Source organism: Phodopus roborovskii, unplaced genomic scaffold (genome assembly GCF_943737965.1).
Source record: "Phodopus roborovskii unplaced genomic scaffold, PHOROB, whole genome shotgun sequence".
Taxonomy (NCBI): Eukaryota; Metazoa; Chordata; class Mammalia; order Rodentia; family Cricetidae; genus Phodopus; species Phodopus roborovskii.
This window is the reverse complement of record NW_026126433.1, coordinates 27,998,327-28,020,099: the sequence shown is the minus strand read 5'-3', so window position 1 is coordinate 28,020,099 and position 21,773 is coordinate 27,998,327. Positions and strand designations below refer to the sequence as shown.

Here is a 21,773-nt window from a genome sequence, read left to right as displayed (position 1 = left end):
TCTACCACCCAAGAGCTCAGAATGTCTCTCCATATTCTTGCATCTTCCTCAGTGTCTTTCTTTGGATGTTTAAATTCTTCATTACAAAGGCCTTTCACATTCCTGGTTCTGTGTTTTCCTAGAAGTATTATTTCTTGATACTATACTGAATGGAAGTGTTTCCATGATCTCTTCCTTACCATGTCTACTATTATTACAAAGAATGTCTACTGAATTTTCTTAGCTGACTTTTATCCACTTTGTTAATGGTGATCAGTTCTAGAAGTTTTCTAGTGGAATTTTTGGAACCTTTCAAGGATAAAGTCCTCTTCAAATTTGACTTCTTTGACTATTTGTGTCCCTTTAGTTTCCTTTCTTTGTTTTATTTCTGTAGCTAGGACATTAGCTACTATGTTGAAAAGGAGTGGAGATGATGGACAGTCCTGTCTCATTACTGACATTAATAGTGTTGCTTTGAGTTTTTCTCCATTTAGGATGATGTTGGCTATAGTTGGCTTTATCTTGGAGATGAAGGGATGTCTCAACATAAATATAATCTTATAAGTGAATTTAAAAACAAAAATCATATGATCATCTCAGTAGGTAACAGACAAAGCCTGTGACAAAATCCAACATGACTACATGAAAAAAGTCCTGGATTAGGAGTAGAGGGAACATGCCTCAACATAATAAAGGCTACATATGACAAACACCCAGTGTCTCAACATAATAAAGGCTACATATGACAAACACCCAGTGTCTCAACATAATAAAGGCTACATATGACAAACACCCAGTGTCTCAACATAATAAAGGCTACATATGACAAACACCCAGATACTTTTACAGTATGAATATCTTCACTGTGGTAGAACTGAACACTGAGGAAATAAGTGATAATACTAGTTGCTTTCTTTTTTCTTATTTAGTTACTAGTCACATGTTGGCATGTAGTTATGTGAACTTGACATTATATATTGGACATGACAGTTTTACTTCCCATATTGAACAGGTATTATAAGTAAGAAAAATGAAGATAATAATGACTCTAAAGGGTGTTATTAGAAACAAATTCAAGATGGGAATAAATTAACATAAAAAAGAATTTAAAGTTAATTTTATAATGTAATATAAATTAATTAGAATAAACTTTTAAAACATAATCATAAGTTGTGCTTCCTTTTGGAATTCCCCCTCCTGACTATTGGAACAACCTTAGGGGTCTGTTACCATTGATAATGTTAACGTTATCATAGATGATAGGAATTACAATCTTTCCTTTTCAATTTTATGTTTATGGATGTTTTGCCTGAATGTATGTATGCATAACAACTACAGACATTTAACACAGAGACTAGAAGAGGCATCAAAACCCTGAGAACTGGAGTTCCAGATGGTTTTAACTATCATGTGTGTGCTGGGAAATGAACCAGGCAGGGTCCTCTGCAGGAGTAGCAAGTGCTGTTAAGCAGTGAGCCATCTCTCTAGCCCCTGGATTTGTATCTTACTATAGAAGAATTGTTTTTGTGATATTATGTTTTGATAATAGTTGTGAGCCTATATTATTGTGCTAAAGTTGTTGCTTAGAAAAATTAATATTCACTGAAATAAACTATTATAACTTTTTTAGACAAAGGCAGAAATCAATTCATCTTTTTCCCCATTGAGCTAGGTTAGGTTACCTCATAGTTCATGCCTGAGGGGTTCGTGTGTCTGTGTGTGTGTGTGTATGTGTGTGTGTGTGTCCTGGCAAGGCATTTAACATTAATGTGTTTATTATATTATCAAAATATATACAAACTCTTCAGTTATTCTGAAATAAATGTTAAATAGTAAATTAGTAAATAAAAATGAGCATCATTGGGCCGGGGCTCAGTTCTGTGCCTTGTGCCCCTTGTCTGTGAGATCCCTGCTTGCTTTGCTTGATATAGAGCTCACACCATTTGCATGCCCTTTTCTTCCCTTCCTTCCCCCTCCTCCCCTCCCCCTCCCCCCCTTGCCTCCTCTCCCTTTTCCTCTTCCCCTCTTTCTCCTTTTGCTCTGTGTGTGACCTCATGGCAAAAGGAGGCTGTCTACTAGCAGGAAATATGGTCTCACTAGGATATGAATCTTTTTAAACCTGGAGTTTAGAATTTTAAGATTAATGAAAAACTAATGTTCACATGCTTTTTCTGGCATTTTGTTAGATCTATCCAAATTGATTAAAATGTACATATAGATCTATCCAAATTGATTAAAATGTACATATTACATTTGGAAGCTAATAAGTTATTCATTTCTCTTATGTCACCTTAAATGACCTTTATATTTAATGGAACATAGCATAAATGAATGTGACACTCCACCATTGTAGTGCATCTTCTATTTTTATACATATATCAAGTTTTCATTAATAACCTTATAAATATAGTTATTTTACAATGTCTAACATTCAATAGTATGTTATATTTTTGTCAAAGTATTTTGTATAAATGCCTTACATAATACTTTAAAAATACAAAAACTGTAATTTTCAAGTAATGATGTGTGTAACATGATAAGTCATATATTGTTCCAACCTGATCTCTTATACAAAAATGCATTATTATGCTATATCACTTAATGAAAATTGACACAATGGTAAAAGGGGATATTCAAATAATCTAGTCTCTATATATGATCTAATACAAAATATGCAATTACAATTGGTTTTCTTGAATGCAAGAAATTAATGAAATTAATTTGAAGATGTTTGTTTTTTTTAGAATTTTTATTGTCTTCGGAAAATTGTTTTTTATTTAAAAAATAAGAAATTAGTTACAAAAATTGTAATAGTGTCTATTTGGTTCTGATTACATTTTTTCACTTGTCGATTCCCACTCTTTGCTTAGGGACAGTCTTCTACTTGAGCTGCGCTATTTAGGATTTTATCTCATTAGGGTCATATAGTGGCAAATTTAATAATGTTTACCACAATTCATCATTTTTTGTACTATTTTTGGTGCATGTGCAGGGCCTTGTGCTTGCTAAGCATAGGCTGTACCTCCTGTTACACCCCTCCCCTCCTCGCCCCAGCTTACTGTGCATTTGCCAGGTGTAGGGCTCCAGGTTGTCCTCAGCCTCTTTAGCAAACTGAAGAGGCTATTGCTAACTTCCTGTCTTCCTAATTTGGGACAAAAGTCACTTGTCAGTCTGGTGGCTCTTCCTGGGGAAATTCTTAACTATTGTTTTGTCCTTTTTGTTTTTAGCTATTTTAAAGATTTTCCATTTGTCCCTTACATTCAGTTTCAGGGTATGTTTATATATAATGTAGTATGTTTATTTGTGTGAATTTATTATTTATCCTGTTTTTGCTCACTGGACTTAAAAATCTATGGGTTATTAGTTTTCATTAACCTTGTGAATTTGAAGTTGGGCTGGAGAGATGGTTCAGCTGTTAAAGGCTAGGCTCACAACCAAAAATATAAGAAATAAAATGTTTTAAGGTTTTGGGGGTTTCTTCTATGTGGTTTCTATTTGTTCTCATATATGGTTCACTGTTTCTTTAAGCTTTATTTTAGATAAAATTTTTACATTTTCATATAATTTTGTGTGTGTGTGTGTGTGTGTATGTGTGTGTGTGCGTGTGTGCGTGCGCGTGTGCATGTCATACACTGATGTTAGAAGACAGCTTGTGAGAATTGGGTCTCTCCTCCCATCATATGGATCCTGGGAATCAAACTCAGGTTCAGCAGGCTGGTGGGTGGTGTTTTCACCTGTGTAGCAATCTCAGATGTCCTCACTGTGTATCTTTGCCTTTGTCCTGCTGTGGTCTTTAAAGTGTGTGTGTCAGGATGGTTGGGTGGTGCCTGTATTTGCTTCCGCCAATTGCCCCAGAGAGGCTTTGTATTTGCTTCCGCCAATTGCCCCAGCCTGTACTATGCTGATGTAAATGAACAGCTTCAAGATTGATAGACTATGCTGGTAGTGAATGTTTTGTTTCCCTTTTTCCTGGGAGTGTATCCCACAGAAGTTTCATGAAGGAAAATTCTCTAGACTACCAACTATTTAGAACCTGGCTTTCCCCTTTGACCCATTAGGACCATCAAAACTGTAGTTCAGATTTGCCCAGATCAGCAAGGCATGATTATCTTATAAGTTCTTTGGTCTTTTGTGATATATTAAAATAATATTCTACCTAGAATTTTAAGTTTTTTGCCTATGGGAGGGTTAGCCTAATAATCCTTGACTTTTTAAAATGACAATTGTTCAGTGGGTAATTATTTAAATTTTTTCCAAACCTTTTCATTATTTTTTAATTAGCATATAAATTTAAAATTTTAAATTAGTATATAAAATAAGGAGTTTCATTATGACATTCTGTTGAGTACATTCATTTTGATCATATTTGCCCCAATTGTTCTTATTATGAGATTTTCTTTTATTTATGTATGTATGCATGTGTGTGTGTGTGTATACGTATGTATTTATTTATACCTTCTGTAGCTCTAATATTACCCCTTTTATGTCCAACCCTGGATTCTACCCTTTGTGAGATTGTCCTAATTCAATTAATGTGATGATTTCCAAATCCATCCATTTCCCTGCAGACTACATAATTTAATCCTCCTTGATGCTGCTCTGTTGTGCATATACAGCACATTTGCTTTATCCCTTCATCTTTCATCCATCATTAGGCGCAGTGTGACTTCTGAACCTTGCTGCTGTAACAGTGCCGTGGTGCACATGAGTGTGCAGCTGTCCCTGCAGTGAACATATACCTAGGAGCAGTGTAGTTGGGTCATGTGGAATTATTGTCACCTTTTGAGGACTCTCCATACTGATTTCCATGGTGACTGGACTAGTGCACACGCCCAGCAGCAGTGTGCCTTCTCTAGCATTTGCTTTGGTTTTCTGGTGACAGCCATGTTGACTAAGGTGGGGTGGAATTTTCCGTATGGTTTTGATTCACATTTCCTTGATGGTTAGTCTTTTTGTTTATTATAAATGAATAAATATATTTCTGAAAATGAGAGTTCTTTGCCAGATGATTTTTATAGTCATGTTTATTTAACAATTTTTTTCTTTTAACTTCTCTCACCCTAAAATTACACATATTTTATGTGTTTTAGTTTTTTAGGATTTTGTTTTTTTCACTTAAAACTCTAGCTCATTAGCAATTCATTTTTGTATATGATTGCCATGACTCATGTGTAAAAACTATCTATCCCCATTGCATTTTAGGAACACTGGACTTCCAGAGCTATTTTGCACTTCCAGAAGCTGTGTGGTTTGAAGCCATTAGTAGGGGTGGTGGATGAATATATAGATGGAATCCTTAATATTTTTCTTTGTGATACATCCTCGAATGAAGATGTCTACTTTCATCATGTCTTGAGGACAGAGGGCCATGCTATTGTATGCAGAGAAAATGCCCCGTCCAAGGTAGAGTACATATTTTGTTTAAATGCCATACTTTAGGATATAAAACAGTTTAGTGTGGGCAGTGACTGATTTACTCTTCAGTCTTAGAGAGGTCTTTAGCTTACTGACTTATTGCAGAGTGCCCTCCTCATTTTCAGGTGACTGTTGAAGCCAGGCCATTAGCACCACCACCATCACATTTTGCTAATTGTTCTTTAATCCTCTGGCGAAAACAAAGGATTTAATTGCTCTAACCCTGAAGTACTTAGTTAAGCTAATGTTTTCCCAGAGAAGAAAAACATTCTCTAGTTTTGAAATTAGTGACAGTGCTATCTACTTAATTTCTCATCTTGATGCTGTTTTTTGTAACTGAAGTGTCAGTGTAGAAATTGTCACCTTATGTTAGAAAATATGTTTCAGTGCCATGTGAAGTGCTAGCTTGTTTACCTTTCTATCTTATTATGTAATGAAATGCTTCACCCTAGGGCTTCAGAGATCTAAACCCATTAGCACTCTACACAAACTCCAGCGTGGCAGGTGACTCGGTCCTAACAGAGCTGGGACCTTCTCAGCACTGTGTTAATGAAGACGGGGAGATATGGCAACAATCTAAGGTGAGTGTCCTGCATAGCCAAGAAAAAAGCTTTTGTAAATATAATTAATCCCATTAACTATAGTTATGTCCCCATTTTTAGATGACTGCTATGACACTTTCCAAACAGGTCTGGGAGTCTTGCACAATGATAGTGACAGTGACCTTGTCTCTTTGTCATTTTAACCCTTTGCATTAGTTCTGTCCCCTCTTGGACAGTTTGTCCCAGGCACCAAGTCCCCTACCTCTGTCTGTGTGGCTGTGGCTTCCCTGCACTGATGCCAGTGCTGTTCTTTGTAAAATATTTCATTGCACTTATTTATTGTGTGTATGTGTGCAGGCACATGCATGTCCGATGCACATTTGGAGGTCAGAGGGAAACTATGGGAATTGGCTCTCACTTTCTACCATGTGGGTCACAGGGATCAAGCCTGAGCTGCCAGGATTGGTAACAAGTGCCCCCCCCCCCAGCATCTTGTAGCCCTTGATGCCTGTCTTACTGCTCCTGTACTACTCGGTATTCTTTGAGTGTTCGTATTTCATACTCTATAAATAAATGGCCAGCTCTCCACCATAGTAATAACAGCATTAAAATATCTTTTTTCATTAATGTGTTATTCCAGCCCAAATAATAATAGAAAGTTTTTGAACTTGTAGTGAGTCACAGGCACTGTTGTAAGTCCTTCCATAGGTAATTTCATCATCAGAACAGTCTTAAGTTGGTGCTCTGACCCATTAGAGGTGAAGGGAAAGTAAAGCCCATAGCAGGAATGTAATGCTTCTTGAACAAGGTGACAGACATATCCCCAAATCTGACATTCTGTGTCAGACTGGGCTAAAAATATTTGATACCTTTAATTTAAGTCAAAACTTTTGTTTGCTCTTGCAAGGTCTTTCTTTGTGTGAAATGATATGTAAAAATAACTTTGTTTAGTGGATATATTTATGTGTTTTGGAGATGGTAATTTTTTTTAGTAGTTACTGATTATTAAAAAGGTTCAAAGGCAAGGCCATTTTTTTTCTTTTCTTTAGAGACAGGGTTTCTTTGTGTAACAACCCTGACTGTCCTGGAACTCACTTGGTAGACCAGGCTGGCCTCGAAATCACTGGTATTAAAGGCATGCACCACCACTACCCAGCTGCCTACTGTGATTTTAACTTATCAGGAAAAATACATAAGATTCAGACATGACAGCTCACACCTATAGTGCTGCACTCAAGAGTCTGAAGCAAGGAGAATCCAAATTTGAGACCAGCCAACATAGAAGACTTTGTCTGAAACAACACACAAAAATGTGACTGCCTCCTGTAGCATTTCAAAAGAAACAGAAAAAAATGGCTTTCTAGTTAATTTTAAGATTAATTTGGCTCAGGGCTGGAGAAATGGCTCAGTGGTTAAGGCCACTTGCTGCTCTTGCAGAGGACCTGGGTTTGGTTCCCAGCATACACATGGTGGCTCAAAACTGCCTTTAACTGTAGTTCCAGAGGTGCCAATTCCCTCTTTCTGGCTCCTCAGCCAAAAGGCACAGCACAGATGTGGTGCATGAACAGTCAAAACATTCATACACATAAAATAAACATGTAAACATAAAAAATGTAAAGAATGAAACATTTACTTTATGACTGTTTTGCCTACATGTAAGCAATACGCGACAGTGCATTGGATCCCCTGGAACTGGAGTTATGGATGGTTATGAGCCTCCATGTGGATGTTGGGAGTCAAACTTGGCTCCTTTGCAAGAGCAGCCAGTACCTATAACCACTGGTCCATCTTTACTGAAATTGTTTTTAATTAATTTGGCTTGTTTGGTCTATAACAAGCCTGAATATTTCTTAATCATTACTGCATTAGAAGAATTATATTTCATCATTCTTGAATAATGAATTTAATTAATAGCTTAACATTTTTAGAATATATCTTCAAATAACCAAATGAAACCATCTTTTTTGCAAAAGTGAAGTGTAACCTCTGCTGATTTAGTTTGTGTTTTGATACAGCAAAGCTGCCCACTGCACACACACTGCATGTTCACATGCACACCCATATGCATGCCCACATGCACACCCACCATACACCCACCTGCACGCCCAATGCACACCCACATGCATGCCCACTGCACGCCCACTACACACACAGCCTCTTGCTTATCCCTATAGTTGTTCAGTCCTAACAGTTCATCTCCACTGCATCTTCTCAGACACCCACCCTCCTGGAGTCTGTATGACATCTCTGTGATGGTTGTACTGGGAAGAACACACTGCAATGGCCTGAGAGTGTGTGTGTTCCCACGGTTGAATTCTTTGTAACTCCTTTGGATTCTTTGTAACTCCAGGCTGTTCTGTAGACACTTGATCACATGTGCCCAGTGATGTTTGCTTGTTTCCTGATGTAGTTGAACAGAATGGGAAGGCCTAGGGAAATGATTTCTCTTTTATATCCACTAGGAAGATAATGATGAAAAGTCTTTAAGTTGCCTTAAATCCGGAGATTCTAAATTCAATTCATTGAAAACATGCAAGAGCTGTGAAGGTGATCCACAGTGGTCCAGTCTGCAGCCCAGGGATGCAAAGGAAGAAAATGAGGTGAGGAGAGACAGTTTTTTAATTCATTAATTCATACATGATAACAACTGGAAATCAGTCAGCCTTTAGGTGCCACTGTTTTCATCTGTGAGGATTACTCCATGACACTGAATTACAAATGGTCTCCTTATCAGTCGTCAAGGCCACAGTATGGAACATAACCCAATCACAGTGGAGGAAAGCTCTGTCTGGGCTGGATATGTAGGTTACTACCTGAGATCTACTCAAGTATGGCAGTGTTGAGAGGTCATTAGAAGAATATGTTCAAATAGTATATTTTCTGATTCCCCAGGTGTATCTTTGGATTTCTTGGCATGAAAGATGAGGGTTGAGTTCTTTTTTGTCCCTTCACTCCACCACCCATAAACTTAACCTTCATCCCCCTCCATACAATCTGTCCTAGTCCAGTATGTCAAACTTCCATTGACCATTCAGTACTTTTATGAATGTAAATGCTATTTTCTGCTGAGCCAAATAGTATGCCAGGATACTTTACCTATATACTTTTAAGTAATTTTTTGTTTGTTATTTAAAATTTTCATAAAATATATTTTTATTGTATTCCTTCTTCTTCCCTGACTGTCCCTAGATCCTCTCCCGCATCCCTACCCAGGTGACTTCATGCTCTTTTTTTCTCCTAAAAGAAAATGGAATCCAACTTGTGTTGGCCAACTGCTCCTGAGCCTGGGGCCTGCCCTGGAGTGTGCTGTCACTTCATTGAAGAAAACTGAGTTTCCCTTTTCCATCAGCTGTCACCTGAGGCTAGCTTCTTGGGTAGAGGTGGGACTTTGTGCCCATTCCATGCTTTCCCCCCTCATGCTCAGATTATCGTCTGGAATGAGTTTGTGCAAGTCTTTTGCATGCTGTCACATATTTTATGCTGATATTTCTTCCTTTTTAAATTAACTGCAGTACACTGACTTTATGTGGATGTACTTTCCTGTCAGCTTTAAATGTGTGTAGTGTATATATTGAACACAATAGTCAGGATGCAGAATAGCTCCAGCATCTGAACTAACCCCCTTGTGCTTGTGCTTGCCTGTTTTGTCACAGTCCTCTCACATTCATGACCCGTAGCAACCAACTATCATGCACAAGTTTATTGTGGACCTGCATTTCTTTTAACAGAGAGAATGTTCAGGAGTAGGACTGTTGGGTTGTGTGGAAGTGCTTGGCAAACTGCTCTCCAGGGAGGCTGCATCAGTGTGCAGCGTTCTGGTTGTTGCAGGTCCTTGCCAACACTTGGTATTGCCAGTGATTTTTGTGTTAGCTGTTCTGATAAGCATAGTAACATCGAGCATGCTTTTAATTTTTGTTTCCCTGATGACTGATGATGTTGAACACCCTTCCTCGTGTGTGCTTGGTAACACGTCTTTTAACCCTTTGCTATTCCTGTACTACATTATTTGTTTTTTTTCTTGTTTGGGGAGATTTTTTTTTAAATATGTGTGATTCTCACCTATAGTCTCGTTTGTAGCTTGTCTTTTTCATTTTTGTGTCTCGTATGGCAAAAGTTTTAATGTTTAGAAAGTCCAACATAAAAAAAGAAAGTCCAACATGGCAACTTTTTCTATTACTTTGATTGGTGTTATAGGCACCAACCAAACAGCCAAAGAGTTGCCACATATGTTGCAGCTAGACAGGGGGTGGGATACGGTTATCAAAGCCTATTCCCACCAGCTTGGCCCTGCATACTACAGATGGAGCTGCAGAATTTACTGTTTGCCCTGCTGGGTTTTGCTACTGTTTTGGTACAGTTCTTTCTTGCTATTCTCCTGTTCCTTATTTGGAACAGAGTGTTCAATCCTGTGCTACATAAAGTGTATAATTGTTTTGTTTGGTTTTTGTTTTTGAGAAGAATCTCACTGTATACCTCTAGCTGGCCTGAAACTCACAGAGATCCACCTGCCCCTCCAGCTCCCTAACTTAGAAAAATTAATGGAAGACTTTTGAGCAACACTAGGACTGCTAAGGCTTTGGGGGGCCCTTGAAGGTAGCTAGATGTTTTTGCACAGAATAGACATGAGACTTAGGAAATTTGGATCTGAAATGTCCCCTCAAGACCATGTGCTAAAGGTTTGGTTGCTCACATGTGGTTTTATTGTGAGATAGTAGACCCGAACCCTCGGAAGGCAGGGCCTCTTGCTTTCTGTTTCCCTCCACCATTACTGTCTAGTCCCCCTGTCACATGCTGTCACTGCCACGACCATCTGTTTCCTCGGGGTCACATCTATAGAAGCAATTGACCATGGACTGAAACTCTGAAACCATGGGTCGAAATCAACTTCTCTTCCTTTTGAATTGTTTTTCTTAGAAGTTTTGTCTGGGTGATAGAAAGCAGGCTAACACAAAAACCTTTATTTCTTTTTTTTTCCTTTAAATTGAACTTTCAGTTTTATTTTCCAAAAATCCCTCCGGAAGATGCTCTGGTCTCCAGCAGGTGGAAGATGAGTAGTTGCCTGAGTCCTTGGAGTAGGGCAGGATATCTGGAGACGCAATTGCATCTTACCCTAACCTCCTCCACCCCATGCTCTCCTTTTCATTCCCTTTTTACTCTCACCCTAAAGAACTTTGTTTCTGAAGTTTTGCTCTTTAAAATCTTCTAGACCATATATATATATATATATATATATATATATATATATATATATATGGTTGCATCTCAGTTTTTACCATGTACACTCAGAAGTCTGATCAGTTAGGACCCAGTAATCAGTTATGAAGTCTGCTTTCCTATACCCAGAATGTAGAGGGCATCTTCTCTCCTCACCTCTTTAAAATGTACATATCGTTAAATGTCTTGTTATTTAAACTTGCATTTACTTGGAGCTAGGAAAATATTATGCACTTAATATTTAAAATTTGTTTATGTTGGGAAATATAAATAATAGTATTTCTTTGTCGTCTGATATATTCCAGGATGAGATCCCTACTGGAATGCCATGCCTGGAGTCAGTGACCATCGGTGATGATATTTGGGATGAGAACTGGCTCCCTCTACAGGCTAAAATGGGAAAGGGAGGGGTTCCTGCCTCTCTGTTTACTTCAAGCCTTGGGAAAAAACACTACCAGTCACTTGGAGAAATGCCACAAAAGGTTAGATTTTGGAGAAAATAAACAGCAAATTACTATTGACAATTTAAATCCAGTAGACCAGGCTTCTAGAAAGTTGCACATGCAGAAATTCAGGAGGATTTGTCTATAGTTCAAAAGAATACATGATTTCTTTCTTTTTTGAAACAGGTAAAAGGTGTTTAGGAAAAGTCTAGCTAAGAGAGTGGTATTAAATTTCACAGTGTCATATTTATTTTCATGAGACCCAAGTGTTGTAGATATAGTGCAGACTTTCAGGGAGGAAGTCACACTGACAGAATCAGCCAGTACATCCTTTGTCATTTAAAATGTCACTTCCTTGCCATCACCTTACCTTATTTTGAGGTCTTCTGCCACTGTGTCTTCATTTATTATTGCATTTCCCCCATAGGACTGGTGTTTTTCTACATCTAAAGATATATGGGATGACTCATGGCAGCCCTTGAGCCTTGCAAATGACATGAAAGGAGGGATTAAAACACCAGAAGGGACCATTGCTCAAGAAAAAAATACTGGCACTACCAGAATTCGAAAGGTAAAATTAATTAGCATTATTGTGACCAGTTATGTGATTAATCACTTTCTTTCTTAGAAGTTGTATGCCCTTCTGATCAGTTAATCAAGACAGTCACCCACAGACATACCCATAGGCCACCTGGTCAAAGCAAGTCTTCAGTCAAGGCTTTCTTTCCTCTTAGATGATGGAGCAGTGTGTTCTTTAATACAGTTCCTCATGTTGTGGTGACTTCTTTTGTTGCTACTTCATAACTGTAATTTTGCTACAGTTATGAACCATAATGTAAATATATGCTTTCCAATGGTCTTAGGCAACCACTGCGAGACCCAAAGGGGTCTCGACCCACAGGTTGAGAACTACTGCTCTATTCTGTGTGGGTTGACAAAGCTGACGGGGAAAGTTTGAGCTCACATTCATCCTTGCCCCATAGTCCTCTTTGGTCTATGGTCTATGGTCCCCTTTGGCACCCCGCTGAGAGCCTGGTCAGGTTGCTCTTCACCTTGCCAAAGCTCAGACTCCATTCTCTGTCTTTTAGCCTACTGGCTGCTGATCTCTGTGGGCTATCATGGACTCTCACTTTAGGAATGGAAACTTTGGACTTGGCAGATAACTTGAGAGAACTTGAGCAGAATGTTCAACTGCTCTCTCTTCCCTTTGTCTATCAAGGCCTGGATGCCTAGTCAGACCCGGGATCTGCTCTCTCTGATTAGCCTGTAAGACTGCAACTTTGCATTGACCCCATTCCTGATTGGAGAGTGCCTTAGTAAAATGCTGTGGTGCCTACGGAATCCACTTCATTTTCTGACAGTTTACCTGACTGCTTGTTCCGCAGGACTTCAAATACTATAATTATAATTCAAATCTAAGTTGTCTGGAGTTTACAGTGCAGTGAAATTGATGGTGCCATGACTAGAACTGGAAGTCTAGCTTAAATCTTCACACCAAGGAACCAGGATTTGTAAACCAACTATATCTGGATCTCCTGGGGTTTTTCAGTTAGTAACAGTTCATTTCCCTAGTGCTGGCCTGTAAGGCGTTGTGAATAGCACAGTAATTCAGAGCTGTCTCTGTGGTCAAGAATCTATGTTTAGCATTTGTGGTTATTATCTCCATGATGTCTCTCACTAGTAGAGATAACTAACACTGCTGACAGCGCTTAACCGCTTGCTGTGTACTGGCGATGCTATAAGCGCATTATACACATCCCTGCTAGTTTGCTTAATCTTTCTTAAGAAGTACTGCTACTACCATTTTAGATGAGGAAATAGAGATGTTGATACTAAGTAGCTGCCTTACTTAATCTCTGTCCTATTGCTATTATGAGACACTATGACCAAGGCAGCTCTTAGAAGAGAAAGCATTTAGTTGGGGGCTTGCTTACAGTTTCAGAGGATTGGCACATTGTCAGTCATGGCAGCACACAGGTAGGCATGGTACTGGAGCATTAGCAGAGAGAATTACATCCTCATGTCCATGCATGAGATACACACACACTAGGCCTGGCATGGGCTTTTGAAACCTCAGAGCCCAAGCCTAGTGACACAGCCCATCCATCAAGGCCACACCTACTCCAATGAGGCCACACCTCCTAATTCTTCCCTGACAGTTCATCAACTGGGGATCAAGCATGTGTGTGTGTGTGTGTGTGTGTGTGTGTGTGTGTACACACACACGCCTTTAGGGCCTGCCTTATTCGAGCCACCACAGTAGTGAAGGTATTCCATAAGGTTGTGTTTGGCACACATTAGTTCTATAAAATAGTAATAATCATAGTAGTAATGGCAATGTTGATAAACATAATATGGGCTAGGAACCAAATGCTGGGGAAAGTCTTAATTTTAATTTGTTTTTAAGAAATTGTAACAATTTGAAGATAAGCATGTGTGTTAAAGATAGGCAACTCTGAAGTGTTTTTGATGTAGGAGGTAACTCAGACCTGTGATTTAGACTTCCTATAGAGGCCATTTACAAAACTCTGTAAGGAAAAATCATGACTGTAATTTCTAACATTGGAGGATAGTCACTGAGAATAAATAATCATGACTGTAATTTCTAACATTGGAGGATAGTCACTGAGAATAAATATCAGTAATGTGTTGGGAGAATGTACAGTCACTTCAGTAAACCTTTGAAAACGTTACCCACTCTTGTGAGAAAATCAGATGCGGGAGTTTGATACTTGGATCAGCATCAACTTAAGGGCTGTTGCATTAGAAGGAACAATGCTCTGTTGCTGTGAGGTGCATGTGTTTTATTCCTTCAAAGTATCATGTGCCAAGGGTGTGCTCCTGGTAGATGGAGTGTTAAGATGTTGGGCCTAGTATGATGTAGTTAAGTCATTGGGAACACTACTCTCAAATTGTAGGTGTAAAATGTATATACATATATGTATATATATTGTGTATGTATGTGTATTACACATATTAGATACAATTTAATCAACTTTATTTTACTGCTTTAGTAGATTATCTTCTAGTTTGATTAACAGAGGACTTATACATGTGTCTACTGAAAGAAAAGCTACCCTAATAGGAACTGCAGCATATATAGAGTTGACCCAGGGTTTTAGAAAGTAGTAAGCTTGGGGTGAATTCATAAACATGTTGTTCTTTTCTAAAACTGTCAGTGCAAGTTCAGTCAGGAGTCCATCCACCCAGAACCCTGCATCCTGCCCAGAACCCCATCTCTCACTCTAGAACATACGTGCAGCAGATTCTGGAAAGGTCCAGACTGTTCACAAGAAAGTACCCAGGCTTGCTTCTTTGTTGACAGAAAAAGTCTCACCTCCCTTCACAGGCTTAGCTGCTAAATTTGGTGCGCATTATGTTACCGGGTTTCAGTTACAGTTAATAATTATTGGCCTCTTGTTCCTTTTTAATCGTGATCTTTCTTTGGAATTTGTGGTATCACTTTTTCCTCCTGGTAACTTAGCATAATTTCTAGGCTGGCTCTCATAGAGTCTGTCCTATTCTTTTGCTCTTTGCCAGGGTTTTCATGTATCTTGTGGATAATCTGATAAATATATAGTAACTCTGTGTTTTACATTTTGAGAAACTGCCAAGCTGTCCATACTGGCTGTACCTGTTTGCATTTTTACCAGCAATTGGAGTGCTTTGGTTTGTCTATGTTCACATTAGCCATGTTGATGCCTTTTAACATCACAGAAGATACTGGTCCTGAGTTATCTTATGTTGTATGCGCTTCAACACTGGGCACATGGCAGGAAGGAGGGTCTGATCCCACTATGTGGTAGTATTCAGTACCAGTTTGTTCATAGAAATATCAATAAAGATTTCTTAAATTGAATTTTGATATCCATTAAAAATATAGAAGAGCTTGCTTTTTCCAGAGTCTTTAAAATATGATCTGAAGAGGGAAAAATACAGAGCATGGTTGTTATACTGACAAGTTACTTTTCTTGCCCTTGCCCCATTTCTGTTTTACAGCAAGAAGATTTACAGTATCCTTTGGACTCTTCCACACTACCCAAACTGGAAGAGTACTACATCTCTCTTATCAAGTCACAGCAGTCGGCAGAAGGGAGCCAGTCTGAACCTGAGAACATTCAGGCTCAACCCAAGCACAATCTGCTGTCCTCGACAGTGCCCAGCTCAGCTACTGCAGGACGTGACTCTCCAGAAACCCACTCTGACTCTGGTAGGTTTGCATACTCTGCACATGCTCAGTTGACAAGTAGAAAGCTTGCCGTGTTGCTAAAACCTCTATCTCTTTAGGAACATACCTAGAGAGACGGCCAGGGCTAGCATTTACTCCCAAGTTCTCATAGTAGCTTTGAGCTCAGTTCTCTTTAACTCTGCCACTTTCTTCCTTGCAGTTTTTGGAGAGACTTTAACAGTTATCTAAAGTTTCAAGTTATGGCTCTTTGAGTTTTGGCAAATGTGTTCAGTCACAATATTTCCATTAGCCTGAAGAGTTTCCTTGTGCCACTTGGCTGTCTATCCCCACCCTGGCTTGCTGGCCTCTGGCCTGTCATTGTGCCATTTCTAGAATTACGTAGTATGTAGTTTTCATATCTGGCTTATTTCCTTTATCATATTGTAGAGCTTTCTGCTGGCTATTTATTTGGAAGTGACTTTTCTAAAGCTTAAGTTCACTGCATGCATAGCTTTTTAAACTACCAAATATGTTCCAAAGTGGATGCATTATTCACATGCTTCCCAATGAGGTATGAAATTGCGATTGCTCCACATCCTAGTCTCCAGATGGTATTCTAATTTTTTTTAACTTTGCCAATCTAGTGAGATGTGAAAGGCTATTTTAACCAATTCAGATCAGTCTGTTTCCCACATTAGCCATCTTTTCTGTGCTTATATGCCATTATATCTTTAAATATAAACAAACTTATACTAATAAAATCTTACAATAGTATGCTTTTTCCCCATTGCAGTCTATTAGTGTTAAAAGTTTTTATATTATGTGCCCATAATCAATTCTTATTTTTCTTTTTATAGTCAGTTTTTACAGTAAACTAAAAAACAAGAAAGCATTTTATTCTATTTGCTTACATATTTATCTTTTCCAGTACCCTTTATTCCAGAGTTAAAATGAGGGTTCTACAAATCTTTGCTGTAAAGAGTCAAGAAAATAGAATTGAGAGTGGAAGAGTAGTAGTTTGTATAGCGTTCACAAGACCCTTGAGTTTGGTCCCTGGTACCCCCAAATACACTTATTTCACTTTTATGGGCATATTATATGTGATACGGTCCAAAAACAGTGTACACAAGAGTTAAGTGAAACTGTAAAACCACAGAGCCGGAAGCATTTAAACACTGAGGCCAGTTTCCCAGGAGTCCTTTTTTTTCTTTGTTTTTATTATTTTTTCTTATTTTACATATCCCAGTTCCCTCTCCCTCCTGTGCCCCTCAACACCCCTCCTGTCCCATTCCCCCCACACTCCACAGGGAGGGTGAGGCCTTCCAGGAGGGATCATCAAAATCTGTCAAGTCATTTGGAGTAGGGTCTAGGCCCTCCCTCCTGCCTCTAGGTTAAGGGAGTATCCCTCCATGGGGAATGTGCTCCCAAAGTCCTTTTGTGCACCAGGGATACATCCTGGTTCCACTGTCAGAGGTCCCTTAGTCTGCCCAGGTCTTCTAGCTGGGACCCATGTTCAGGGGTTCTGAGTTGGTTCAATACTGGTTTCCCAGCTTTCAGTCTGGGGGTCCATGAGCTCCCCCTTGTTCAGGTCAGCTGTCTCTGTGGGTTTCTGTAGCCTGGTCTTAACCCCTTTGCTCATCACTCCTCCCTCTCTGCAACTGGGTTCCAGGATGGGTTCAGCTCAGTGTTTAGCTGTGGGTGTCTGCTTCTGTTTCCATCAGCTACTAGACGAGGGCTCTATGATGGTAGATAAGTTAGTTATCAATCTCATTATCAGGGAAGGGCACTTAAGGTAGCCTTTCCACTGTTGCTCAGATTGTTAGTTGGGGTCAGTTTTCTCTTCAAGTCTACAGTGGCTCCCTCTATGATGGTATCTCTTTTCTTGCTCTCATCTATTCGTCCTCCAGCTCACCAGCCTACAGCTCACACTGCCAGAGAAACTAGGATACAAGGAAGAACCTAAGAGATTCATACACAGTCCCTCACAGAAGGGGAAAGGAACAAGATCTTCTGAGCATATTGGGAGCAAAGGTGGGGGAGCAGTGAGTGGAGGGAGTCAGGAGAAGGGGAGGAGAACATGTGGGACCAGGAAGACTGTGAGTCCTTCTTAAAGACTTGGATCTCTCATGCACTAGGTCACTTAGCTCACTCACAGCTTTGCTCTCTGTGGGTGGCGTCTCTCCTGTCAATGTGGACTTTGATCTCAGATGCTCTATTCTTCACCTCCACATTTTTGTTTGGAGTCTTTATTTCCTGTCATGTTTACATTTTTCTTTCCTCTTAACTATGCTGAGTTCTCAGCATCAGTTTTAATGTATTTATCTTGTGATTCTTTCTGAAATTATTATGTGTCCTGTCTGGATCTGTTTGTTATTTTCTCCTGACTCCAAGTCAAGAGTCTGCTTCTTTGGATTCTATGTAGTCTGGGATCCTTCCTTCTGTCTTTTTTAGGGATGCAAGGGTGTGGTGTGAGGTGGTAGTCACATTTCTCAACACTAGTTGGTTTCACACACCTCTAGTATGTTCCCGGAGGAGCCACACCCACAGCCCTGCTCTAGGCAGAAGTGTTGTTCCACGCTTGTGCAGTTCCCTGATTGTTCAGGGTAGAAGGAGAGTAAATGGTGGATTACTGCTCAACAGTGCAGCTCTCTGTCATCTCGCATCCTTCCTTTCATATATTTATCTTTTTCTCTCTAGGGGGCATTACTTATAATTTTATGGTCAGAATATTACTTTTAGAACACTGTCAAACCTTCTGTGACAAAACTTATCACAAGTACCAGGGATATATCATGTGTTAATGTGTTTAACATACAAAGATAAAAGGGATTGGATTGCACTTGCTTTTTTCTCTGAAATTACTGAAATTTATGTGTGGCCATAGCAGTGCTGATCTGTCAAGTGTTTGCAGACAGTAGAACAGGAGTCTGTGCAGAGTGTCAAACTGACTATGTAGCTGAACAGATTGAAGCTCACCGAATTCTTTAAAGCAGCGTTTTTGTTTGTTCCTATTTCTTAAGACAGAGTCTTCCTTGCTTTGTGGCCCATGCTGGACTGGAGTTACTAACCTCCTGATTCTCCCTAGTGCTGAGATTACAGGTGTGTGCCCAGCATGCCCTCATTAAATCTAAATCAGGACCTTGAGAATAAAGCCAAGTTGGTTCTCTGCCCCAAAACATGACAGTTCTCTCACAGTCAGATGCTACCTTGGGTAGCACTTGTCTAGAAACAAGCTTCTTAAAACTGTGAGGGGTAAAAATGTACAGTAAAAAAAAGGCTGTGAACATACAACAGTCAAAACTCAAACATTTTTAAGATTTGCTTAATGAACATGGTGTACTGCCTGCATGTACACAAGCACATCCTAAGAGGAGATTGGACTAGGAGATTAGAACTACTGTTGTGTGAGCCACCCTGTGGGTGCTGGAAATTGAACTCAGGACCTCTGGAATGCAGCAAAGTGCTCTTAACCATTGAGCCCTCATTTCAAACTCCTAGTGAATCCAGGGTGCTTGTGGCACACTCCCCATTCTGCCTCACACTATTTCACCACAGGCTTCATTCCCATACACTTAAGATAAATACCGTGTGCATGCCAACACACCATGCAATATGACCTGGCCAACAAATGCTCTCTGAAACATGGCACAGAATTGAGATAAAGTTGTTATGAATTGCAGTGTTTTTATTGTAGAACGTTTTCTGTCTTATAGAAACAGTGGTTTACCAAAAAAGGTGAGGGCTAGGAGCTAGATGTAACTCAGTTAAGAGAGTACTTGCCTAGCATGCACAAAGCCCTGGGTTCAAGCTCAGACACTCCATAAAACTACATAAATTCATAATCTCAACACCTGGGAGACAAGGGCAGGAAGATCAGGTCTACAGAGTGCATTCCAGAGGCTAGAATATACTATATGATACCCTATATTTTTTTAAAAAAAAAATAATGGTTTAATTATAGAAAATAAAGACTTTTATTTACTATTACCATTGTCATTCCTAAGTATCAAATTAGTGTGTCTTTGGATTGGATTACATTAGAATGTTTGAGTTACTGACGAATTTCATTTTTAAGTGAATGAATTTTGCCTTTAGGATTAGGGTAAGGGTAGAATTTCCAACATATTCTGAAATGGTCTAAAACATTCTTGTTATTTTGTAATACATAGTAAGCATTGAAGATGTTTTATGTCCTCGTAGTATCAAATACTCAACCAAAATTCAATCCTCTGTGTAAAAAGTAAGTACATCCATTATGCATGTTTGATTTTGTTTAATAATCAGAAAAAGTATATGTATACCAAAGACTTTTTAAGAATCAATTTGTCTCCGGGCATTGGTGGCACACACCTTTAATCCTAACACTCAGGAGGGAGAGGCAGGTGGATCTTTGTGAGTTAGAGGCCAGCCTGGTCTACTGAGAGTTCCAGGACAGAGTCCAAATCGATACAGGGAAACCCTGTCTTGAAAAAGAATTTCAGTAAACATTTGCTTTATATGCCTGTTTTATATAGCAGGGCCCTTAAACTCTGAGGCAAAAACAGATGGGTTTTCAGTGAAAAAGAGTTAGCACGAGTCTAGCATGTCCATTAAAGAATGTGTAGCATCCTCATCCTTGATTCTTCAGAACTCTGGATGGATGGAGCGCTAGAACTCTAGCATTTTCATTTGCTCACATGGTTATTTCTAATTACAGAAGTCAACACAGAAGGTTCTTGTTAGTAGGTGGCCCTTTACAGCATTGCTCTAACTCTGGTGCAGACTTAGAATTAGAACTGCTTGGCAATAGAGAATGCCTATAGCATATCATTTTGTTTTGTGTTGGGGAAAAAAGTGGGGGAACATAGGGCTTCTCTTTGAGCTTTGAGCTTCCATTTGTTTTCTGACATTGCTAAGAGGAAGCTTTCTTTTCCTCCCTCTCTTGGCCCTCAGCCTCAAAGGTGTTTATTTTACGCTAATGCAAGATTCACTTCTTCCCTGTTATCTGTTGTTCTCTGACTGGTGACTGTTGGGAGCCAGAGAAGGCTGTAACACATGTTGGGAAAGGACTGAACTGGGAGAAGCAGGCAGTGAGTTGGAGAACCTCTTGAAAGGACTCTTTTGTTTTTTCTCTTTTGTAGTGGAAAGCTCTCCAGGGAGCCTAAAGAATGAAGATTTTTCTAGTAGCCATGCTGACACGGTGGTCAAGGACAAGAGTCAAGGAGCCATAGACCAGCTCTCTTTCATTTTGTCCCCCCAGCACCAGATTTCTCAGAAGCTCTACATTCCTCGAAGCACAGCCACGGCTGTCTTGGGAGCTGCTGCGCGGTTAGCCACGTCCAGGAGCCTCCTACACTGGTACCCCAGTGTGAAAGGATGGAAGCTTGAGGGACAAGAGGCGGAGAAAGATGAAATGAAGTAACATTTGGGTAGTGACCGCTGGGTCTTTCTGTATGACCATATGCTAGCTTTGTTTTGCTAACTGACCACTTTGATGTGTAAGTATTGATATTTTATGTTAATTTTATTTTTGTTCTTGATTTTACTTCATTTTGAACGGTTTGGTTCACCTTTGTTTTAATGAAGTAATTTGAAGGAGTTTGTGTATATGTTTTTGTGAGTGTTTTTCTTGTACATATCATGACTGATAAATGAAAATTGAAAACCAATGTATTGTGATCTATATTTAGTCAGACAAAAGTGTTTCCACATCTCTCTGTCACATAGTAGCTTGTCAAAGCAAGAAGTCCCTGCCATAAACTAGCCAAAACATCCTAACTCTAAATCCAGAGCCACTTGGCAGTGGCCAAAGCTGCCAAATTCTTCAGCTTGTTAGCCCTCCCCTAGAATTACATTTGCACAAACTTTCCACTGTTGTTTAAACCTAGGAAGTCCTGAGAGCATTCTCATTTCATAGTTTGCAGGGTTAGCTGGGTGGGCTTGCCCAGGAGAGCCATACCTCCCTTTATTCCTTTTAGCATCAGGCGTTTCTTGACACATTCTATCTCCTTCAACACTGGAGCTTTTCTCCTC

At 39.4% G+C, this 21,773-nt stretch overlaps 1 protein-coding gene across 1 annotated transcript in view; it reads left to right on the top strand.

Moving 5' to 3' along the window:
• Tdrd5 (tudor domain containing 5) overlaps positions 1-21,405 on the top strand; it is a 44,509-nt gene extending 23,104 nt beyond the window's left edge. The window contains exons 12-18 of the mRNA XM_051186045.1: positions 5,182-5,382; positions 5,847-5,975; positions 8,399-8,536; positions 11,456-11,632; positions 12,021-12,164; positions 15,593-15,803; positions 20,882-21,405. Of these exons, the coding sequence (XP_051042002.1) occupies positions 5,182-5,382; positions 5,847-5,975; positions 8,399-8,536; positions 11,456-11,632; positions 12,021-12,164; positions 15,593-15,803; positions 20,882-21,162 (1,281 nt within the window). The 3' untranslated portion in view covers positions 21,163-21,405. The remainder of the gene's footprint in view (positions 1-5,181; positions 5,383-5,846; positions 5,976-8,398; positions 8,537-11,455; positions 11,633-12,020; positions 12,165-15,592; positions 15,804-20,881) is intronic.
• The last annotated feature ends 368 nt before the right edge of the window (positions 21,406-21,773 follow it).